The sequence below is a fragment of the Hemicordylus capensis genome, chromosome 2 (genome assembly GCF_027244095.1).
Source record: "Hemicordylus capensis ecotype Gifberg chromosome 2, rHemCap1.1.pri, whole genome shotgun sequence".
NCBI lineage: Eukaryota > Metazoa > Chordata > Lepidosauria > Squamata > Cordylidae > Hemicordylus > Hemicordylus capensis.
The window spans coordinates 54,140,643-54,165,723 of record NC_069658.1 but is presented as its reverse complement, the minus strand read 5'-3'; the positions used below and the strand labels follow the sequence as shown (position 1 = coordinate 54,165,723).

The following is a 25,081-nucleotide window of genomic DNA, read 5'->3' as shown; positions in this document are numbered from 1 at the left end:
AGATTCTCATGTATAAACGTATGTTTTGCTCTATGTACATAGGATGTTTAAAAAGCATGTGTGTGCGATCACAAGTTGCACATAACCATTTTTCCATGTAGTGACTTTGCAAGTGGTAAAGGAGCCATAAACCAGCTTAAAACTAGCTGGTTTAACCACCACCAGCTATTCATGTAATGTGATATTTGCCACTGACCAGAAGAACACCAGCTATGCTGATGTGCAAATATGATAAGGTGAAGTTTTCTACACCACAGAGATAATTATCACATGCTAATGTCTGACATGAAAGCTTATTCTTATCATCTACTGTACGGCTTTTCAACATTAAAGTTGTCAAAGTGATTTACATAGAAAAATAGAGAGTGGTATTATGCTGTCTTTTGTAATGTGTTTGTGAAACTCAAGATTAACACATAGAAGTTGGGGCAGGAACAACAGGTATGGCCCTGCCAGGTTGGTGTGGTGGTTAGAGTGCTGTACTAGGACCGGGGAGATCCGGGTTCAAATCCCCATTCAGCCAAGATACTAGCTGGGTGACTCTGGGCCAGCCACTTCTCTCTCAGCCTAACCTACTTCACAGGGTTGTTGTGAGGAGAAACGTAAGTATGAAGTACACCGCTCTGGGCTCCTTGGAGGAAGAGCGGGATATAAAATGTAAAATAATAATAATAAAATAAATAATAATAAAAATAATAAAGAGGTATCTTTTGAAGTGGTGACTCTCTTATATTTAGTGGGAGAGAGAGCAACTGTCCTTATCCAACCCCAGTACAGCACCTTTGCAGTGGCTGTTGCTGGTATCTACCTTGTGCTTCTTTTTAGATTGTGAGCCCTTTGAGGACAGGGAACTATCTTATGCCTATTTTCTTTGAGAACTTTTTTGTGGAAAAGTGGTATAGAAACAATAATAATTCCACTCTCGCTTTCACACATTGATTATCTGCATTTTTTCAAATTTCTGAACAGGGCTAAAGAGCATATAACATAAAATGTTGCCTCTCTCTTCTGCTTCCCATTGGAACAGTCTGTACTGTTCAGGGAAGGGCACACCAGAAGTCTGGAGACTTGGATTGTGTGCTTAAAAACTACTCCAGCAGAAGCAAGCAAAAGGAGACAGAGGCCAGCACTGGCAGACAAGCAAGAATCAAATTGCCATGTCCTTTCCAGACAGAGACTTCTATGTCTTTAATACCTGTATTGTGATTAGCAGGTACAGTACTACTTTTTCCTATCCCTGAAGTTCAAGAAACTCTTGATGTGTGAGCACTGCAAGATATTCCCCTCAGGGGATGAAGCATCTCCAAGATGCTGAGAGAGATTCCTGCCTGCAACCTTGGAGAAGCCGTTGCCAATCTGTGAAGACAATACTGAGCTAGATAGACCAATGGTCTGACTCAGTATATGGCAGTTTCCTATGTTCCTAAATTTCTCACAATCAAGCACCTATCAGAGGCACAGGAGCTTCTGTCAAGATAAAAAGCGGCACACCTTATTGTGTAAAATTATTTTCCTTCCACTTTTAAAAACTCCTATCAAGACAAAGGGATCAGAAATGAAAGTGTGGATCAGTAATTAAACAAATAGTACCCACTATTCCAAGTACTTTAGAGTAATGGGCATATACGTACTTCCAATAAACTGGTGGCACCACCTTTACTCTTACAAAGTTTTTGTACTTTTAACAGCTGTGTGACAAGTTTAAAAGGTAAAAGTTACAACAGCATTAAAATTCCAAGTTGAAAAATGCTTCACTGGTTGAGTTTCTGCCTGTCACATGGCTTTAAAATAGAAGTGCTCTTTGTTCTATTGAGTTTCCAAAAAATTTAAATAGCAGAGGCACACAATCGTAGTGAGGCTTTGGTTGGATGATAGCTCTACCTAGATTGGATCTTCAGTTAAAAACAAGTTTAGCTTGTAAGTAATTTCAGAATCAAAGCCACAATGTTTTGCATCATCATCAGATCAGAATTTGCATCATCCAAATATTGCCTTGCATGCCATCCTTACCTTTGCGGAATGCATATGTCATGGCTAAGCTCCAACACATCCATAAGATACTTTTTAACATCTTGGCCTACAAATAATGAAAACACATTATAAATTAAATGCATTTTAACATAGACTTATAAAGAGTTCTAAGTAAATAAATACTTGTTCCAGTAATTGTACGGATTTATAAAGTGAGACACAAGTATACAGGAAGCTGCCTTTTACTGAATCAGACCATTGGTCCATCTAGCTCAGTACTGTCTACACTGACTGGCAGAGGTTTCAGGCAAGAGAGGCCTCCCAGCCGTACCTAGAAATTTCAGGGATTGAACCTAGGGTCTTCTGCATGCAAACTGATGCTCTGCTACTGAGCTATGACCCCATCCTCCCCAAGTGAAGGAGTATTTTACAGGGGCACTGCAAGTCCAAAGTGGGGACAAGGGAGGCATTTGTCCTCTACCAATTGAGAAATTCCCATTGAATTAAATGGGGCTTACTCCCAGGTAAGTAAATATAGGGTTAAAGCTTTTGCCCTCCCCCAGTTCCACTGGAAACAGTCATGCAGATGCCCACGACACTTCTGTAAATAAACAAGATGCCGCTATCCAAAAAGCTGATTGCTAGTTTTTGTGAAAGGAGTTCCTTGACCATGCTCTGTAGTCAGCCAATAACTCCAATAGGGACAACCTCTACTTAAGACTCCTGTTTTAACCATCTCTGGCAGCCCAAGATGCTGTACACCATCACTATGAATCTGCCAGGACTCTTTAGTCCAACATTGGAATTCCAGTTCTTTCTATCCAGCCATGGGTACACCTGCCCTGGCAACAGGGGCCTCATCCACTGATGATGATGCCTAGAGCACAAGCTCATTCTCAAGGTTATCTCACAAACTGGATCAAGTCCCAATCTTAAAATTATACCCTGCATCAATCCTCCATATCATATAAAAACCATTATACAGTGGTCCCTCTACTTACGAAATTAATCCGTTCCGAATGCACATTTGTAAGTCGAAAAGTTCGTAAGTCGAAAAGCGGTTTCCAACAGGAATGCATTGGGAACGGATTAATGCGTTCCGGAGCCTAGAAAAAAGACCCAGACCCCCAGTAAGGCTTGCAAACTGCACAGGAACATTTCTTTTCAAGAATAAACAGGCAGTAAACAGGCAGGCAAGTCAAGGAAACCGCATGTAAAATTCGTAAGTCGAGGAAACCCCATCTAAAAATTTGTAAGTCGAAAAAACCGCATCTAAAAGCGGATCTAAAACTGCCGTTTGTAACTCGAAAAATACTTATGTCGAGTAGTTCGTAAGTCGAGGGACCACTGTATATTAATTCTTTCTAAACAAGCGTATCACACATATTTGCATTATTTTACTGTACAGTGACTGCCCTAGAAAACCTTACTGGTAGCAGCATTTCAAGACAGTAAAGGCATTTGAGTGTTACTATATAGTCCTAAACTTGGAGGTTCTGATGACTGCTAATTTTAACCCTCAATAGCAGCCATGGGGCAGATCTCAGCCCTCACAGAACATTTTGTTCATTAACTCGAATGTTTTTAATTCTGTAATGGTGTCCTTTTAGGACACTGTCACTGACATCCCAACACACAATACTCCCAAATATCAAGTAGTGATCGTAAGGTGGAAAAAGTGCTGGGGTAACTTTGTATCCCAGGCATGAATAGGCTTTTCCTATTTGGATACAAAGGTACCTCTGCTCCATTGTCATAAATGCTCACACCTGCTTGCAGTACTTGGCTGAACATGTTTGACCAAAGCTTGCTTAGGTTGCATTCAAAGTACCTTCACACCTGTTCTGGTCCTCTGGATGGCTCCTTCTCACATCCTGATTTTACAACATTTTTCCAAGATAACCTATTGTGACCTTTCTGTTACAGGATGTCATGCCATCTCATCCCAATACCTCACCTTTGCCCTAATCGGGGGGAGGGGGGACCCTAGGATGTCATAGGCCCCCTTTGCCTTTGACATATTAACACAAGTTTTTGTGACTCCTTTGGTACAAGGCACACCACACACCACACAGAGAAGAATCCATAAGCTAAAGAATACACAATGTGGATGTATGTGATATATAAATACCACATGATAGTAGCAACAGTTTTTGTTTCATGACATATACAGAGAGTTAAACTTCCAAAATGTAATTCTGCAGTTTTTCCAGTATGAACAACATGAAAAATAAATCAACTGTACAAGGAAGTCAAAAACTTCATGTCAGTATTTCTCACTTCTCAATTACTCTTCTAGCCACTTATCCAGTAGTAATGAAAAGTAACTTTCATATCCAGCGAGTATTGTAAGATACTGGCTGAAATCCAGCCCACAGTTATGATTGCTTAGATCCCATTTGTGGAGTAAATGTGGGTAACTTGTCTTTGCAGCCACTGTTAGTATACATTTCATTATGCATGCTGATCCTCTTAAAAGAATCCTATGACCGTTTTAACACTGTCAGCAGCCTGAAATGACGTCTCTTTGATGACCTGAGTTTGATTAAGAGAGAAGCTAGATTGGATCAATTGAGGTGTTTTTCAAATTCCAGTCACTGTGAATATTTATATATACTGCATTCATAAGTAAAAACCCTGCGGGATCAGGCCCAAAGCCTATCTTGTCCAACATCCTGTTTCACACAGTGGCCCACCAGATGCCTCTAGGAGGCCCACAGGCAAGAGTTGCATAGGGATGTGCAAAGTCCAGAGGGCGGATGTTTCGGTGGCTAGTGTGGAGTTTTACCTTTTGGTAGCAGGGAGTGTGCTCTTACCCACCCACCACATTTCCCCCACCGACACTGTAACAAAAATTGATGTGCAGGGAAGCAGCACACCTTCTTGCCGCCCCAGTCAGCACCAGACCAGAAGTAGCCAATGCACATGTGCATGCGTGACATGTGCACGCACACCGGCCACTTCCGGTCTGACACCAACCGGGGCGGCAAAAGGGTACACTGCTGCCCCGCGCAGCAATTTTGGGCACAGCGGGGGAAATGAGGCAGGGGTAGGTAAGAGCACCCTCACTGCTCCTTAAAGGTAAACCACCACCCCCGCCACCAAACTACCCGGACCTCCGGACCACCAAACCGGTTCCTCATGTACATCCCTAGAGCTGAGGGCATGACCTCTCTCATATTGCTACTCCCTGCAACTGGTATTTAGAGGCATCTTGCCTCTGAGGCTGGAGGTGGCCTATAGCCCTCAGATTAGTAGCCATTGATAGAACTGTCCTCCACGAATTTATCTAAACCCCTCTTAAAGCCATCCAGGCTGTTAGCTATCACCACATCCTGTGGCATATAATTCCATTGGTTGATTATATGTTTTGGTGGCAATTTTTTAATTTAATTTACATATCGCCCAATTCAGAGGCTCTAGTTAGTTCTCAGCAGTAAATACAAAAAAAAAAAAAGGCCACCCACCACAACAACCTTCAACAAAAGGTTGTTATATATGCCTAAATACTGTAACAAGCAATCGCTGGTTATAATCCGTTTCCAGATTTTTCAAAAAATATGTAGAAATAATATCTTTGTTTCAAGACTTCAGAAGACATGTTTTTAAAATCTGGCTACTTAAATGTTGCTAATACATTGGATCTTTGTGTACATTTTAAGTTTACCAAAATAATCATTTGAACACAGCAGTTGCAGCCCAAACCTATGTATGTTTACTCAAAAGTAAATCCTATTGTCAACGATGAGATTTAGGAAGTAAGAGGCCATAGAATTGCAGGTTTTGACAAAATGACAACAGATATCTTATCAGAGAAGCCAGATATCTATCATCAAACACAATCCAAGTTAGTTGTTATGTTCTGAAACTAGATGTTTCTGCCTACATTAACAGATCAGGAGAAACATAAAAAAAGTCAAATGTGATATGGAATATATGGAAGAGAGGAGCAAAGAGGAACACTAAAATTGAAGAGAAAGAGAGCTTGAACCAAGCTCTTGGGTGGAAGTTCACCAAGTTCACTGTTGCCAAGCACAACTTCAGAACATTCCACTGCCTTTCCAGGACTGGATAATACAGGTGAAACTCGGAAAATTAGAATATCGTGCAAAAGTCCATTAATTTCAGTAATGCAAATTAAAAGGTGAAACTGATATATGAGACAGACGCATTACATGCAAAGCGAGATAAGTCAAGCCTTAATTTGTTATAATTGTGATGATCATGGCGTACAGCTCATGAAAACCCCAAATCCACAATCTCAGAAAATTAGAATATTACATGGAACCAAGAAGACAAGGATTGAAGAATAGAACAATATCGGACCTCTGAAAAGTATAAGCATGTATATGTATTCAGTACTTGGTTTGGGCCCCTTTTGCAGCAATTACTGCCTCATTGCAGCGTGGCATGGATGCTATCAGCCTGTGGCACTGATGAGGTATTATGGAAGACCAGGATGCTTCATTAGCGGCCTTCAGCAATTCTGCATTGTTTGGTCTCATGTCTCTCATCCTTCTCTTGGCAATGCCCCATAGATTCTCTATGGGGTCAGGTCAGGCAGGTTTGCTGGCCAGTCAAGCACAGTATACGGTATACTTTTCAGAGGTCCGATATTGTTCTTTTCTTCAATCCTTGTCTTCTTGGTTCCATGTAATATTCTAATTTTCTGAGATTGTGGATTTGGGGGTTTTCATGAGCTGTACGCCATGATCATCACAATTATAACAAATTAAGGCTTGACTTATCTTGCTTTGCATGTAATGCGTCTGTCTCATATATCAGTTTCACCTTTTAATTTGCATTACTGAAATTAATGGACTTTTGCACGATATCCTAATTTTCTGAGTTTCACCTGTAGAAATTAGAGCTAGAGCTGGGTTAGGTTGCAGGCCTTTCTTAATCCAAATTATTACTTTCCTAACCCATATTACTTCTGCATTACTAAAGTCAGATGTCAAGAAAAGAGGATGGCATGTTTTTGGTGACTCCCATAATGTTATCCCAAAGTTCTAGGCTCAACATGAATAAATGTTTTCTGAAACTTCTTACTATTTCTTCAATATTCCGATAGTTGCCTTATACCGAGTGGGGATGTGCATGCACCTGTTCAATGTTCTGTTCTAAGAATGCCAAACAGGTTTGGAACCCCCACGTTCAAACCAGTTCGAACATGGGGGTGGGATCACACGCACACACAGCACTTCCGGTCACTTCCAGTCAGAAAAACAACAGGGTGGCAAGGAGTTTCGCTGCCGCTCTGTCGAACTATTTATCCACAGAGCGCCAGAGGAGGAAATGTGGGGGGGGGAGGGAGTGCACCCTGCCCCATCCTTAAAGCCACCCTCTTCCCACCACCATCACCTTGAAGGGAGACGGTTCCATGCACATATCTAATACCAAGTCAGCCCACTGATCTAGCTAGCTCAGTATTGTCTACATTGACTGGAAGCAGCTCTCCACAGTCTTTTCCCAGTGCTACCTAAAGATGCCAGGAATTGAACTTAGGACCGTTTGTATGCAAATCACGTGTTCCTCACTGGCTATGGTCCTATCTTGAACAGATCTGCTATCATCCTGAACAAGCATTCCGGCCAAGGAGATAGTTATTCTCTTACAATTGATTTCCATTGTCTTAGATATGGTATTAAGTGTAAAATATCTCTGTGCAATGAAAATCAGTATGGGAACAGAGCAAAAGTGATATTGTTCAGCTTTCTCATTGGAACATATTTCTTGCTGGAAAAGGATTATAGGTGAAATTCACCTATTTTCACCTAAATTGTAGGTGAAATATCAAAGTGGAGGCTGAGATTAAATAAGTGTCTGTCTTTAAATTCTGTATGAATTCAGGATTGCCCCCCCCAATCTTCTCCCCAAATCAAGAACACCCAGGAGATAAATGTAAATGTGATTTTAAGAAATGACTGCTTCTGTCCTCTTCTGGGGCCACCAGTGTCAATGCCACAAGTAATCAAAAAGACAATGAAAGCCATGGAGTGGCTCATTACACCAAAGTTGCATGCCAGTGTAATTGAAATTAGCTTGAGATCCCTTGTACCAATCCTTTCCCCACCCCCATACACTGGCATGTCCAGAGAGAGAAAACTTCCAAGGGTGGGGGAGCCAGAATGGAGAAGTGTTTACAGCAAATCTCCTACCTGGAGAATAATTTTTCACCAACAAAAGGGGTTCCTACTAAAAAAGAGGCAACTCTGGCTAGGTACTGTAGTGACCCCACTCTGTAGCAGTGCTAGCATAAAGCTCTTTCTCCATTTGAGAAATTTGGTGGAAATCCTGGAATCCAATTTGTGCAAGAATGAAGGGTAGATCAGCTGCTATCCTGTAATTAGTCTGATCAGACCTGGAGCATTTCCTAAATTTCAGTAGCAACCACTAGAATTAATTTGTTTGAGAATTTCAATTACAACCATGTATTGGGGAAATAATTCATTTTAACCAGGTGCCATCAAACCTACAGGCAAACTGACAGACTCTTCTTCCAGCTGGGAAGGAACATGCCCAAATGGCAGTCAGTCTGGCTCAATGTTTCACTCCAGTTTCTACATCCCATTTCTATCTCTTTTTCATTTTTTTTAAAGATACAATTTCTATATTACGTGTTGCAACTTGAAAGGAGCCAAAGCCTTAAGCAAATACAACATCACTTTAAAATAATGTAAAAAATGTCACAGTACATCTTCATACTTTTTTTTTGCTAGTTATTTTTTCTACTGCCACTGATGACCTGTAGTCTGCTAAATAGCATATAATAAGAAAACTTCAAAACAGATAAAATTAATCAGGGAATCTATCCTCTAAGGGTGTTTTCATATTAATCCTATGTGATCTTAACCAGAAAACTTCACTGGCAATGCAATACAAACCATTCAGGGAGAAAGAATATAAACAAAATAGTCCAGAGTACATCACTCCTGCTCACATAAACAGGCTGTGGTGGACCCAATTTTTTTCTAGATGAGGTGGAAGCAAACCAGTCAGAATGAGGGTGACCAGCTGGGAGGTGCTGTGTTGATACCAGGGGTGGGCAACCTGAGATGCTCCAGCTGTTGTTGGACTACAATTCACATCATCCAACAACCATAATTTGCGGCTGGGGATTATGGGAGCTGTAGTCCCCCCACTGGTACTCTATTGGGCAGCAGCGATATAGGAAGATGCTGAAAGGTATCATCTCATACTGTGCGGGAGGAAGAAATGGTAAACCCCTCCTGTATTCTACCAAAGACAACCACAGGGCTCTTTGGGCACGAAGAGTCAAAATCGACTTGACAGCACACTTTACCTTTAGTACAGCAACATCTGGAGAGCCTCAGGTTGGCCACCCCTGGTTTATAATCTCCTCTTCTCCAATGTGTTGCCTTACTGACAGAGTTGGTTGATCCCTGAACATGTAGCATGCTTGTGAAAACTTTCTGAAGTGACCTCATTTCAGTTTACATCTGTTGACATAGATAGGTGGGAAGAACCACCACCTCTAATGATGCCCCTAGACTGGTATTCACTGGGGCTTTGTTCCATCTAGTCTTAAAGAGGCAGTATAGGACCACTGATAAAGAAGCCCTCCCAATATCCATGAATAAGTCCCACAGGATCTAGCCTTACTCCATATGAAGCTACCCACCCACATGCAAAGTAAATCATTATACTGCATGATATATTCAGGAGATATAAAGCATGTGCAGGGTGATCTAAAACATGTTAACACAAAAGTAAGCCCCACTGAGTTCCATGAGATTTGCTCTCTAGTAACTAAGCTTAGAATTGTGACCTTGGTCTCTAAGATGCCAAAGGACTCTGACTTGACTAGTATTCAAGGAATATGAAAAGGACCCATTCTCCCATAGTGTCAATAGGAGTAAATACTAAGCAAGTACTGTTCCCTAGCCAACTAAAACTCTATGATGAAAATCATTACAGCCATCTTGAGTATTTGCACTCTCTGTGATTTACCATCACACAGGGGTAATTTTTTTTTTTTAGACTAATGGATGGGTTGTTAATTACTTAATGCTGATTGGCTGCACCATAAATGCCATGGCTTGAATATTCTTCCTTCCATTTAATTAACTTTGCCAGTTTCACCACATTATTGCCAGTTGATTAATTGCTCTGTTGCTCCCAGTTGGTTAATTTGGACTATACTCCATTAATCACTGTAACTTGATTAACGCATTATCACTTGCAGTGTTCTAAGTACTGGCTGACAGATTTTCAAAACGATGCCCATCCCATGGAAAAGGCATACTTTGATCCTTTGCATATGTCTGTTCACACCAAACTAACAATATTTCCACATTGCACAGAGCTCATGAAAGATCTGTCTCACACTGGAGTAGCTGAGGCATGTTAGAAAGATATCAGTGCACAGCAGAGCTGTACAAATTCTAACACACCAGGCTTAACACAGGCCAAAAAGCATGTATTGCAGCCCATCAAGGGCTCAGTAAACCTCTGCTTTCACTACTTGCATATGAGAAACAAGAGGGTTTTCAAGCACTTGGTAGGCCATAATACACACTTATACATGGTTGTTTAATAAACAGCTGTTTGACTTTTTTCACATTGTTGGATCACTTGTTGCACAGACCTGACAAGAAAATACTGGAAAGATTAGCCATGTTCACATGTTAAATTCAATGCATGTGAGGAGATGGGACCATAGCTCAGTGGTAGAGATTTAGCTTTGCATACAGAAGGTCCCAAATTCAATCCCTGGCATCTCCAGGTAGGGCTGGGAAAGACTCCTGCCTGAAACCTTGGAGAGCCTCTGTCAGTCAGTGTAGATAATACTGAGCTAAATGCACTAGTGGTCTGACTCAGTTTAAGGTGGCTTCCTATGTTCTTATGGAATCTGTGTATGTTCTACACATATACAGTTATTCACACATTGTGTTCAATTCACATACAACAGTACACTTCCTATCTGTGTCCTGCACTTGAGGGGACCTGTACCCCATTTCAGTTTTAAAATAAATGGATGCATAGTACAGTCTTTCACACAAAAAATGTTGATGTATACTAATACAACACAATGTATATTGTCACAATATAAATACATGCACAATGTGATATCTGAATAGAGCTATTGTTTCCAGGGCATTAAAGCTCAGATGCTGATGCTTGGCTGCCATGAACGACTACGAGATAGACATAGATTATATATTTTCTATGTTTTTTAAACCATTTAGTGATTCAGAGAAAGAAGAAAAATATATTAACTCAAAAGCTGGCTTTTTTTCTTTGTGTTCTCCCATCAAGTTTCCAAGAAATACAATATCACTTACATCTTCTGTTTTGCGGAATGGAAGCCTACGCCTTCCGTTTACACTGGAGGTTACTTTTGCCTATAGAGCCAGACAGGAATCTTGCCAGTCTGTCTGCAATGTGATGCAAACCTGATTTCTACACCTAATGTGCCCTGAAGAGCCAGCAGGTAATCTGAATCTCTTTTTATGCAAGTGGGGTTTGGCACCCTCAGTGTCGGGACAATAAAGTGAGAATGGGCATTTAGGCTTCCGCCCAAATCTATGCCCCAGCTTTAGGCCTGTTTTTGAACATTAGCCATCCTGTCTGTGATAACTTCCTGTTATAAGGCATTGACTTGCTTTCCAGCTTCAACACCTTCTTTGCCTAATTTCATTTTCTTGATTCCCAATTCCTTGTATCTTTACTAAAATGCAGGAAAGGGCTGAAGGGAGGCAATGGCACTGAGCAAGAGGCCACTTCAGCTGCCCTAAGTTGTCCCCACAGCAGCCACTGGATCCCAGCCTCTCTGAGCAAGGCAATTCCGTAGGGAAGGACTTTCAGGAAAAGGGAGCACAGCTACAGACCAGTCACCCATACGACGGCTAGATCACAGAATGGTAGCCATCGTTTCGGCTTCGCAGCCCAGTACTGCAGTCATGGGATAATATGTGGAGAAGGGGAGGTGATGCTAGCTTCTGAAAGCACCTCAGGATTCTCGGGTTTTGTGTTAACAGCACTGGCACAAGCAGAGAGCAAACAAAAGCCACTTAACTAAGACTCACATGCAGCCAGCTATGGCTGCTGGAGAAAAAGAATGGATTTAATGGATTCCGCCCCCCCCCCCTTTTATGGCTGGCCGGGTGGGCTTTCTTGTTCTTCCATGGTGACAATCAGAAGTGTGAGTCTGAAGATATGCACATTGCAGAACTAATGCATCTGGCAGTTGCGCTTGGCTCCGTAGGTGCAACCGATCCAAGCCATTTACGGTCTGCTAGCAAAGGGCAGCCAAGGCTAAACATCTAAGTCAGGGTTAGCCAACCTGAGGCTCTCCAGCTGATGTTGGCCTACATTTTATGCCATTCCCTGTAGCAGGGAATGATGGGAGTTGTAGTCTGACAGCTGAAGACCTCCAGTTTAACCTTCTAAGTCCTAAATCAGGGGTCTTAAATTACAGCTCTAATTGATCTTGACTCCCATCATTGCCACTCACGATGGCCAGGAGCCAGGGATGCAGTCTGAGAACCCCACCCTAAATGGTCTGAAGGAATAGATCCTCTTATATATCCTACCCCCTTGGGATATATAAGAAGCCTTGCTGCATTGACCCTTGATATAGATGATAAAACTATGGTGAGTGGTTATGAGTGCAAATTAGTGATGCCTCAATTATGGAATGTCTTGTCTAAGGAATCTCACCTGAATAATTGTATCTTTTTTTCCCTCTCTTTTTAGGAAACTTGTAAAAATATTTCTCTTCCAGAGGGCTTTTTCCCTTCCAGAACAACACTGGAGTTAATTGGCTTCTGTGTATTGATTTTAAGGCTCTCTCCTTTGTTTGTTTGTTTGTTGTGTTTTGACAGATGGTTGGGTTTTTGTTTTTCTTTAATCTGTTCTTTGAGTGCCTTATTGTACGAGTGTGTGTGTGTGTGTGTGTCTGTGTGTGTCTGTGTGTCTGTGTGTACTTAAAGTTATTGTTAATCTCCTTGACCTCGGCTACAAACTGTAGAAAGTAATATTCCCATTCCAGCCAAATATCAGCTGAATTTGTCAAGTCTAAAGACCTCTGTTTTAAGGCAGTCTTTTAACTACCACCTCTTACGTCCTTCACAGCCCTCAACTCTTTTTAGGTGAGATGCAAAGGTCAAATAGTGACCATTAAGGCTGGAATTAATTAGTCCGAGGAAGCTATATATTTGCATATATCCTGTTGTAGACCTTCAGATTCAGACTGATATATAATCTACGCTTGGAAGCATTCATCTGTTTTGTTTATAGAACAAAGTCACTAAAGCATCTGTTCTCCTAATTCATTCACCAAAGCAGTTCTCTGATTTTTAAAACCAGCAAAAGGGATATATATTACAACTGCTCAAGCTCAACTTCCAGTTTGAATAAAGCTATCCAGTCATATAAGAGTTTTTCATTGTTTTATGTAAGATAGGGTGTTTTATTAGTGAGATTATTTTTTTATTCATGATATAATTTGTGTTTGATACAGATTTTGTACTTACTTACTTACTTACTTACTTATTTATTTATTTATTACATTTATATCCCGCTCTTCCTCCCAGGAGCCCAGAGCGGTGTACTACATACTTGAGTTTCTCCTCACAACAACCCTGTGATGTAGGTTAGGCTGAGAGAGACGTGACTGGCCCAGAGTCACCCAGCTAGTATCATGGCTGATTGGGGATTTGAACTCGGGTCTCCCCGGTCCTAGTCCAGCACTCTAACCACTACACCACGCTGGCTCCCACTTGTGCTTCTTCTGAATTAAAAGAAAAATGAAGGGGTATGTGTCTAAATTTAAATGCATTAGTAGGAAAACAAGTTGGTAGCTACCCTGTTAGAATGCTTCTGTAACAAGGCTGGCATGAGTGATTCAGAGCGAAGCATTCAAATGTGAATGCTGGAGATGGGAAGGTCCTCATGTACTCCCCTCTTCTGCCAGGTGATAAGGAAAAAGGGGATAGATGCTTCACGTGGTATCTAAAACAGGTGAATGTAGAATGTTCACTTCTTGTCTGCACTATAGCCCTATCACAACATATCCAGGGTGGAATTGCCAACTCTAACTGAAGCTGTTCCTGGAGATATATAAATACAGTGAGGCTATTCTCATGATGGGAGGAAACCAGGCTAAAGGAGCTCAGCCCAATTTCCCCCCATCGTGAGGACCACCGGGCTCGCGGACGAGTCCGGTAGTTCTCTGGCAGCTAGCCTGCCAAAGAAGCCCTCCTCTTAGCCCAGGTCAGCAGAGTGAGCACTCCGCTAACCCGGGTTTTCTGGTTGTGTGCCACCATGGTGCGCCTCCGCACCGCAGCGACACATGAGGAGAGGCTGAAAGAAGCCTCCCTGTCCCGGGGGTCTCTCCAGGATGCCCCGCGGACTCATGTGGGGCATTCGGGAACTTCCGGGGGCCACGCAGCCCCTGATCCCCACAGCTTCCACCGGCTCTGTGAAGGAGCCAGCAGTCGTGTGGGCTGCCGATCCGGCTGCCCAGGGCTTGGAGGCTGCTTGTCTGCGAGGAGAGCAGGCTAAGCCCATTCTCCCCGCAGACCCGCCGACCAATCGTGAGAAGAGCTTCAACATCTTTCACAATATCAGGCCATGGGTATTTTGTTTGCTTTCAGCTGTCACCTGGAGATAGATGCTGATTCATGGAGACTCCAGACAAATCTGGAGGATTGGCGAACGTAACTAAGATAAGGGAGCAGACCATGGCAAAAGGTCCTGCCCCTGATCTATGCTTTCACTAGAATGTCTGCACTAAGTCAACACATATACAACTGTCAGTGCAATACTGCAGTTCGGATTATATTTCTGCAGGGGTGGCTACCCTGAGACTCTCCAGGGGTTACTGCACGACAACTTCCATTATCTGTAGTATCAGTTGCTGCAGGGAACATGGGGAGCTGAAGCCTAATCTGAACTATTGCACTTACAGTTATAGATGTGTTGACTTTGTGCAGTGAAAGCACAGATGAGGGGCAGGACATGTTTCCACGATCCTGCTCCCCCATCTTTGTCAAGTTTGCCAGCTCCCCAGAATTGGTCTGGACTGGAGTCTTCAGCAATTAGCATCAATATTTTACAGTACATAGCCTACTTTGGGGCTGTATGTGAAAGGGAAGCTGCAAGTGGTGAAGAATGTTACAGTCAGCCAGTTTCATGCTGGGTTGGATCTTATTACTCCCATTCTACTCAAGCATCACTTTATGGCCTCCCTATTTGTTTCCTGGTCCTATTGAAAGTGCTGGTGGTCATATTTCATGCCCTAGAGTTTGGATCCAGGGGAACTTAAGGATCATCTGCTCCCAGGCAATTCTGCCCACCTGATAAAATTTTCTGTAAAGGTTTTGCTCTGCATCTGAGGTTTACGCCATCTAAGGTTCAACTGGCAACTACACAGGACAGGAACTTTTCCATTGCACAGTCCAGGCTGTGGAACTCTTTCCCATAGGAAATTCATGCTGTTCCACCCTGCTTAACTTTTACATAGCTGGTGAAAACGTGGCTTTTTTTTTTTTTTGCCATTCCTTTAGTCATGGGTGTTGAAATATGAGAGTCTCTGTACTGCTTATTTGCACTGCCATTGCATTTTAATTTTTGTTCTATGTTTTAAAAAATTGTAAGCCACTTTAGGGGGGGGGCATGTGGCCGAAAGGTTAGGGGAGAAATGTATACACAGAATAAAATAGGGCTCTTTCCATGTGACTGGGAACACTGGAAAAGCAGAGTTCCTGATTCTAGGGAAAGGATATCCTGCCTTTTCAGCTTACAACAACACAATACAAAATCAGAATTTTAAATAATATAAATAAAATAAAATCAGAAATTTAAAAACTAAATCTAAAACAGATGTGCCTACAGCTGTACAGCTGTAGATATCATGCAGATATTCAAGTAAACGTACATAGATCTTCCTTCTATACGCATTCACATCCTGGATATGTTGCAAGAGCAGGTCTAATGAAGAGAACACTGGCTGAAGAGAGGCATGTGTTTACAAACACACTGCAAATACCAAGCTCCTAGACCCATGTTAATTAGTTTTTCAGACAAGCATCAAACGTTCACCACAGAAATACAAAGTGGGTTTGCTGCAACATCTTTTCCCCACAATAGCACTATTCAAATGTTATGTTCAATGCATGGACAATCTATTACTGTGACTGCATGTACACAGATCTGCACATATATAACAGTTCTCCACACATTATGTTTAACATACATACAGTACGACACTTCCTATCTCTACCCAGCATTTGAAAAAGCTCGTACCCAGGTTCACTTTTAAAGGGAATGCATTTACAATCATTCACACAAATGTGTAATGCATGCAGACATCTTTACACATGTACAGCATAACATCTGAATAGGGCTGTGTAAGGGAGCCCTGAGCTATAGGGTGTTTTAAAGAGGCCAAGCAGAAAGACCTATATGGAAACAGTCACACATATTAATCCTTCAGCAGACTCCATCCAATAAAGCTGGTCTTGTAGGAGCAAGCATGAACTAAGCCTGGTTTGCATTCACTCCAGTTTGCATTTGAATGGGAGACTACATGTAAGCACTGTTAGATATTCCCCCTAGGGGATGAGACCACCTGGGAAGAGAATCTGCATGCAGGAGGTTCCAAATTCCTTCCCTGGCATCTCCAGATAGGGCTGAGAGAGTCTTGCCTGTAACCTTGGAGAAGCTGCTGCCAGTCTGTGTAGAGTAGACAATACTGAACTAGATGGACCAATGGTCTGACACAGTATATGGCAGCTGCCTATGTCCCTATGTACCCAACTAAGAATAGTTAATATAGTCTTTCCTGGGTAAAGTGTGCTGTCCAATCGGTGTTGTCAACTCCTGGCAACCACATAGCCCTGTAGTTGTCTTTGGAAGAATACAGGAGGGGCTTACCATTGCCATCTCCCAAGCAGTGTGAGATGATGCCTTTCAGCATCCTCCTATATTGCTGCTGCCTGATATAGGTGTTTCCCATAGTCTGGGAAACATACCAGTGAGGATTCGAACTAGCAACCTCTGGCTTGCTAGTCAAGTCATTTCCCACTGTGCCATTAGGTGGCTAACCAGGGTACCCTGTGCTAAATTATAGATATCACACTTATTTAATTCATATCCTAGTCCTTACTCTGCCTGCATTCTCACAGAAGCAATCTTTCGTGATATGCAGCAACAGACATCTGTCCCGTTTGCTCCTAATCCTGCACCTGGAATGCCCCTCTGTATAGAGAGCTCTTTCATACTTTTCTCAGTGGGAACATGACCACTGATAGGCTGCCATGTGACCAGAGAATATCTGAACTGTCAGATGTTTAATGCTCCCTGCACAGGAAGGAGGACTGATCCCCACTCCACACAGAAGCTCTGTCTGGTCATTTTGTCCCTTCAGGATTCCCAATATGCCTATTTAGCATAGTGTTCAAACCATTGCTGCCCATTGATCACTGATGCTCAGTTTATCCAAAGACATCCCTTTGAGTTTCTGGCCCGGCACCTCTGTCAGTAAGGATTATTGAGCAGATTAGCTGGGTCAATGCATCCATGTTGACCCTGGTCATAGTTGCTCTTACCCTTCTGCCTGTTTCGGTGAGTTTATTGGCCTCCTGTGATGTTTGCAGACTAAGACTTCAAGCAGCATGATAAATCAGTGCTAATGACTGAATTTATTTCCAAAGTCAAAGTGTACATAGAAAACTGGGGGCGGGGGCGGAGAGGGACAGGTAGGAGAGTTGCCCATGGTAAAGACTCTCTACTTTGCAGGGAGTTAGCAGGAATTGTTCCCACTAGTAATGATACCTTCAGAACCACAAGTGGGTGATCCTGCATTTTGCTCTTGACAATGTGATACTTGCTCTGAGGGAACCAATCACCTGTTTTGAGACTGAACCTGCCTTAGCCACTCTCTTCTCCTGCTTCTCTAGTTCTATTCATGTTATGTTCAACACACATACAATGCGTGTGCAGTGTATGTAGGTCCAGATCTGTACAAAGATACAGTTATCGTCCCATTATGTTGAATACAGGTACGTCAGGATACTTCCTGTCTGTACAATGCATTTGAGGGCCTGGTGCCAAAACAAATGCAAATACAGCCATTCACACAAAAATATGTATGAGTGCACAGACATCTAAACACAGGTACAACATAGTGAAGTCATTCACACAATCAAAAACTGTGTCCTACCAGGGTTTGGGAGCTATGTGTGCTCCCAATTTTAGGTTGTGTGGAAGCAAGTTAAGAGGAAAACCTGAGTAGAAGTGATTGTGTGGAAGCAAGGTAGGAGGAAAATCTGGGGAGCTTTTCCTCCTACCTTGCTTCCACACAACCAAAAACTGGGTGCACACACAGCTCCCAAACCTGGGTAGAACACAGTTTTGATTGTGTGAATGGCCTCAGTGTCTGAATAGAGCTCCTGTTGAGGAAGGGGGAGTAAGGAAAGTGATTCAAGAACCTCATCCCATTTATACAGGAGATTAGAATAGTCAAAACTGGCAATACCAATCACCTGTTGGCAGAGTCTAGTGAAGAGCTGCTCAACTTCAGCCCTCCTACAGATTTTGGCCTACAACACCCATAATTCCTGGCTATTGGCCAATCTGGTTGGGGATTATGGGAGCTGTAGTCCAGAAACAGAGATGTGCAAGAACTGAAGTTCGGGCACCGATTCAGCACTGAACCAGTTCAGCACCGCAGGGAGGGGAGCGGCATGAGGGATATTTTTAAAAAGAGGAGAGCAGGTGCACACCTGCACTCTGCTGCCACATGCAGCTTCCTGCTGCGATGGCCCCAAGAATCCACACATGACGCCAGCACACACATGGTGTCCGTGCATGTGCTTTGTGCATTCCGGCACTGCGCGAGGGTTCTTGAGGGCAGCACCATCACAGCAGAAAGCTGCATGCGGTGACATAGAGCAGGTAAGGGCCTACTCTCTTTTTTAAAGCTCCCACTCGCTGCTCCCCTCCCCGCAGTGCCAAACCGGTTCAAATCTTGTCCGAATTAGTTCAGTGCTGAACATGTGCACTTACCTTGGTTGTCCACATCCCTATGCAAAAACAGCTGGAGGTCAAAGTTGAGCAGCCCTGGACTAGTGTATCATAACAGGATGTTGAACTTGACGGACCTGTGGTCTGATGCAGAAGGGCTGCTCTTATAGGTTCTTACCCACCAAATTGGTCTGCTTCCTGCATGTGATGCAATAAGCTGGGAGTGACCAACCTGAGACTCTGCAGCTGTTGTTGGACTACAACTCTCATCACCCCAGCTGCAATAAGCTGTGGCTGGGGATAATGGGAGTTGTATGCCATAAACAGCTGGAGAGTTTCAGGCTGGGCACCCCTGCATCAGGCTGATGACTACTGGATCTGATGCCATTGTGAAGTCGCAGGGATGCCAGGGCACTGTCTGCATAAAAAGAGCTTAACTCTTAATATAAGAAAGACTCAGCACACCCCCATCTCACAGCAGAGTCTTCCCTGTTGTGGGTGCCCCTGCTAGCCACGAGAGCCCCTTCCACCTTGGCCGCATTTGCCAAAATAGCTTCCCTGCTAATAAAGCAATCACCAGAATACAACCCTCCTCCCTTCGGGCTGCCCACCATCGCTGCTACTGATGGGTGGCATGACCTTAATATTCCTTAAACAGTGAAGGATGACAACTCCCTGATCACATCTCTCCTGCTTTTAGGCTCTTTCCTTCTCCTTCTCTCTCCCTCTCCCTCTCCCTCTGCTTGTCCTAGTTACACAAAGGGAGCCAGGCAAACCACTCAGCAGTCCCCAACTTCACACTAGACAAGGAAGGACAAAGGAGTGCGGCTGCCTCCCAGATGAAATTCTCAGTCCACGTGGCTATTGGAGAAGAAGAGACCTCCCAGACTCCCTCTGTGAGCCCTAGGCAGCGCCAGAAAGCAGGATGCGCTGCCTGGAACTGCCTTGTCCTCAGCTCAGCTCTATTATCCAGCGAGAAGAGGGGGGTGGGGTGGGCATACAATGGATCCAAAAGCCCTTGGAAGAAATCCCTTTGGAGCTGCTTTGCAGCAGCCGGTGGGTGGACTGCATCCTCGGCCAGATTCCTGAGATGAGGATCCATCTCAACCCCTTCATCTCCTAGGGGAGATCCCAATTAAACAGCCCTCCTATCTTCCTGCTTTGGTCAGAACTTTGCCTTGCCTTCATTCATTGTCAAATCTACACTTTCGCACAGACCAAGTATGGGAGAGTCAACGCGTCTCTCCCAACATGCTGCTGATCCCTCTCCCCCGCCCCTCTCATCCGCCAAGGAAGAAAGTGGGAACAGACTTTTCTTTCTCTTGGAAAGGAAACACAGGCTTAGTGTCTGTCTTGGAGCATATCTTATCCATCACTCATTGGAGAGGCAGCTAAAGCAACAGTTCAAGCAGATCCCAACACTTCCCTTCAATAGGAGAACCCATCAATTGTTTTATTTTACTTTCTTTTTAAGAGTAAGAGGAATTGTTATTATCTGGAAGCTCTCATCTTAAGCATGAATTCTGGGTAAAGAGCAACAGTTCCCACAAACTTTTTTATTTTTATTTTTTCATTTATGTCATTGTTTTTACTTAATTTTAAGTCAAATATCTTTGTTATGGCTATGGATAGAGAGATAGAAACAAAAAAGTGAACTCATTCACACAATCAAAAACTGTGTTCTACCCAGGTTTGGAAGCTGTGTGTGCTCTACATTTTCAGGTGTGTGGAAGCAAGGTAAGAGGAAAACCTGGGTAGAAGTGATTGTGTGGAAGCAAGGTTAAAGGAAAACCTGAGCACCTTTTCCTCCAACCTTGCTTCCACACAATCATTTCTACCGAGGTTTTCCTCTAATCTTGCTTCCACACAACGAAAAATAGGGAGCACATACAGCTCCCATACCCAGATACAACATAGGTTTTGACTGTGTGAATGACATCAATGAGTGCTAGTGTTTATTGTCCATTTTAGATCGTAAGCTCCTTGAGGTCAGAGGCCTTCTATAGTTGTCATATTAGTGGCCATGCACACTTCTAGCACTAGATAAACAATAGCAACAAAAACAATAATATGTCTGAAAGGCATGCCCTTTTATTTGAAAGCTCTAATCCCAGTTGTGTGAAGGGAAGAAAGACACTCTACTCATGCTCAGATACACATGTCTGCATTTCTAGTGATTGTTCAACACTTGATGATCGATGACTTATGAACCAACTGACTCCACTGAAAAGCATTCTGTATGAGGTAATATGTGTTGACCCTGATATGAAAGTTCTAGGTATGACCGCTCATTCACACATGCAAGCCACAATTTGATGCCACAGCCATCCAGTGATGATAGTGTGAACTAGCCCAGAATCAAGGCTTCTATATTATTACTGCCACTAGTTTTCCATTAGAGTTCTGAGGCTTACACACACACACACACACACACACACACACAGTCTGAGGACTGAAGCCAAGAGAGAAGGACAGAATGAAAGTGTAGTTTTTAAAAAGCAAACTCATTGTTCCCCACTTAATGGCACAGAACTATAATTTATCATGTTTGATAAATTTGTTTATTTGATACAATCTGCCCCACTAAGAGGAGTGGAAGGGAACCTAAAAGATGAGAGGAAAATGAGGGGAAAGGTTGTGGGGAGGAAGATCTTTAGGGCAGGGCACAGTAAAAAGTTGCAAACATATTCAGGAAGACTATTGTCATTTGCTCGCTGATATAATTATCGTATGCATTCTAGGATAATGATTTGCGTACTGGTACATGGTTTTGGCTGTTTGTTTGTTTGTAAATATGGGAGTTACCCTAGATTTTGCATTCAACCGCTCTGTCTGTCCGGATATTCTGAACTTCCCCAGCAGGGGGAGCCGAGGCTCTATCCAAAGCCGCGCGATTCCTAGATTTCAGGCTCAGGGGTTGCAGCACAGCGCTTTCCCTATCCCGGCTTAAAGGCCCGCTGAGCTGAGTTTGTGAACGGTTGGACCAAGGAGGCAGCCAACAGCGGAGTCCTCTCTGCAGCAGCCCATTCATTTCTCAGCGGGAGCGGGAAGAGGGGGTTTGCCGGCTGATAACTTCTTTCAGGGCTGCAAAAAATAAAAATCCCCCTGCCTTTCTGCCGGAGAGAAGGCGCTGTGCGTGTGTGTCACAGACCCAGCCAGAGCCAAAGGGGGATGGGACCCGTTTCCAGATCGAGCCAAGCGCTCTTGTTCTCCAGCTCTTTAAAAAGAAAATCTGCCAAAAAGAAAGAAAGAAACCCTCTTCTCAGTTCCGAAGTTCAGGGCGGGAGAAGACTCGCTCCAAGAGAGCAGCTGGGCTGGGGAGCGATTCCTTGCCGAGATGACGATGATGACATAGACTTTTCCCGAGCAGAGAAAACCCTGACCCACCGCCCCACCCCCGGTGACATTTTAGAGCCCGCCAGCCAGGGCGGCGGAGCGCCTTGCAAGAAGTTTCACCTCGCTCCAGCTGCAGAAAAGGAGCCCCTCTAAGCTGCCTTCGCAGACAAGAGACTCCCTTGCAAGGCACCAGCAACCAGATGCAGAACCAGACAGAAACCCAAGGCGGGACGGGAGGGGGAGAGAGAAACGTTGCCTCCAACATGCCGATGCAGACATAACGCTCCACCATCCTCCTGCCACAACGTTGCAGTGCACAAAACATTACCCTCCCCCGCCCACACAAAAAACACCCCACCACACCCACCGCAATGTTTCCATGTTGCACTAGCGTCTAACCTTGCCAAGTCTTACACAGTTTTGGAAGGAGCGAGCTCCGTCTCGGGAGAATGGATTTTGCAATCTGGATCAGTAGGTCACTTCCCACCACCACCACGAAAAAGGGGGGGGGAGGGGGGCAAACCACCAAACTCGTGCATACGTTCACAAGGTTTAATCCGGAGTCCCTTCAAACACCTCTTGAGAGATCTGGTTTGGAGACTGAAATGGACAGAGGTGGATGGACAGATTAAGAGATACAGTAGGTAGACAGACAGACTGGCTAGATTGTAGATGCGAGCGACGGACAACTAACACAGATCATGCTCAACGCTCCTTGAGCGCAAAAGTTTGAGCAGGAGTCATTCAAAAAGACCACTGGATTTTTTTCTATCACTTCCGATACGCTTCTGCTTTCGTGCGCCTCCCTTTGCAAAGGGGCTTTCCCCGCGCCGGGCAAAGTCCCACGCTCCCTCTTAAAACAAAAGAGGGGAAGGCGAGTGGAGAGGCGAAGCCTAGAAATGTTCCTCCAGACCAGTTAAAGCCGGCTATGGGTGCAACGGGGAGGAGAGCGCGGGCGGAGCGTTTGGCTCCACTGACCCCTGTGATCTCTCCTGATCGCCTGCCAGTGTGGCGGGGAGCTCCTATTTTTCCGCTCCGTGGGAGATCCCCGGAGGCCACCACCCCAGCCCCGAGACCGTGGAACGGGGGGCGCGTCCAAGGCATCCGCCAGCCCTCTCAGCGCGCAGAGCAGCGGTCCATGGCACTGCTCAGCCCACTGAGCCGGACCGACGAGCACCACCTCGCTTCTCACCTCCTTCCTCCAGCGCCGCTGCTTTGTGCATTCAAAGCCCCTACAAAGACTTTCTTCCTGCCATTAACCGCTTGAGAGCCACCAAACTCCCAACTCTACCTTGCCTCCCATTCAACCCCCCGGCCACACACACTTCCTCCATTCTGCTCACTTTTCTTTGTTCTTCGCTCCCCAAACCCAGACTTGCGGTCCCCCACCCTACCCCACCCCACCCCCACAAAACCCCTTTGCCTTTCCCAACTATCCTTTATATGCATTGATTTTTTTTAACCAAAACAAAAAACAAAAAAACCCCACCCCAAGAAACCCTCGTCCCAACCTTCGTTTTAAAATACCCGGAATGTCTTCCTCGGCTTCCCCCCGCCCTTAGCTTCCCCCAAACTCTTTGTCTTACAGGTAAACCAGAGTAACCCGCAGCAGCTGCTCCTGGGTAGGCTTCTTTCCTTCTCAGACCAAAGGCAGACAAATAGAGGGAAAGGCAGAGTTACCTTCCAAAGCAGTTGATTGCGAACAAGCAGAGGCAGAGGAGGCAACAAATCCCAGCGTGCTGCTAATCCAGAGGTGCCCCAGTAGCCGCATGCAAGTCCTCTGCTTGGCTCCCGCTTCCTCGTGGCCCCCCCTCCGGCGGCGGCGGCGGCGAACACCTGATTCCAGGCGGCTTCAGGCGCTTGCGGCAAAACGAAGCACCCCGCGAGCTTTGCCTGCAAGTTCAAATGCGGGCTCCGCCACCCATCATTATTATATCATTGTACCGTCAGCACTCCAGAGGAGGGGCCCGGCGCTGCCTCTCCGAGAGGAGGGCTCTCTTCATGCACACGCCGAGGTTCGCCCGAGCAGCCAAAGCAGAGCCCAGCGCCAAAGGGGGGCAGGAGCAGCCGCAGCAGCCACACGGCGCCGCTTCCTTGCGCCTGCCTCGCCTCCCCCGCCCAGCGCCCCCTCCTGAGCTCACACCGAGGCCCCCAGAAGACGGAGCCTCCTGGAGCACCTTCGTAGGCAGACTCCGGAGCGGGAGGGGTGGGCGGCATTCACCGCGGGCGCCCAGAAGATTTGTGGGGTGAGGGGGGCGGCTGAAGGCTGGCCCGCCCCTGACCCAGCCAGCAGCAGCACCGTCGGAGGGGGGGCTGCTTTACTTCAGGTCGGGGGGTGGGACCACAGGCTTCAGTGGGTGTGTGGGGAGCCCACCCGGGGGACTTGGGGTCATGAACCAGCGGAGTGTCCATCATTCGGGTGGGCGGGGTCTCTGAGGGGTGCGTTCCCCCGGGAGGAGACGGCCCTGTGGGTCGCTGCACACGCCTTTGTATGCTCTTCACACGCTCATGGCGGGGTCCTTCCGGCCACTTGGCTCCTCCTGGCCACCCACAGGGGGATGGTGGTGGTAAGTGGTCCATGGACAAGTTTTGCTTCCATTGCAACATTGTCATGCTTTATTTTGCGCCCACACACACACACCAGGGGAGGCCACTGTCTGAGGGGACAGCATTTGCCTCCATTCAGCTGTGACCCAAATTGAAGTCCGTCCCAGTTATTCTCAGACTTGGGTCCTCCTCAAGGGTGGGAGCTGAGCTGTAGTTCAACAATGTCTGGGGA

General features: G+C 44.9%; 1 protein-coding gene across 4 annotated transcripts in view; it reads right to left on the bottom strand.

Moving 5' to 3' along the window:
- The window catches only part of VCAN (versican), a 208,860-nt gene extending 184,550 nt beyond the window's left edge, over positions 1–24,310 (bottom strand). For 3 of the 4 annotated variants that reach the window (XM_053298560.1, XM_053298562.1, XM_053298563.1), the window contains exons 1-2: positions 23,983–24,310; positions 2,011–2,077 (exon numbers count right to left, since the gene is read on the bottom strand). In XM_053298560.1, coding sequence (XP_053154535.1) covers positions 2,011–2,071 — 61 coding nt within the window. In that variant the 5' untranslated portion in view covers positions 2,072–2,077; positions 23,983–24,310. Of the gene's footprint in view, positions 1–2,010; positions 2,078–23,888; positions 23,931–23,982 lie in introns of those variants that run through there. The other variant, XM_053298561.1, reaches the window with a different exon arrangement.
- Positions 24,311–25,081: the final 771 nt, after the last annotated feature.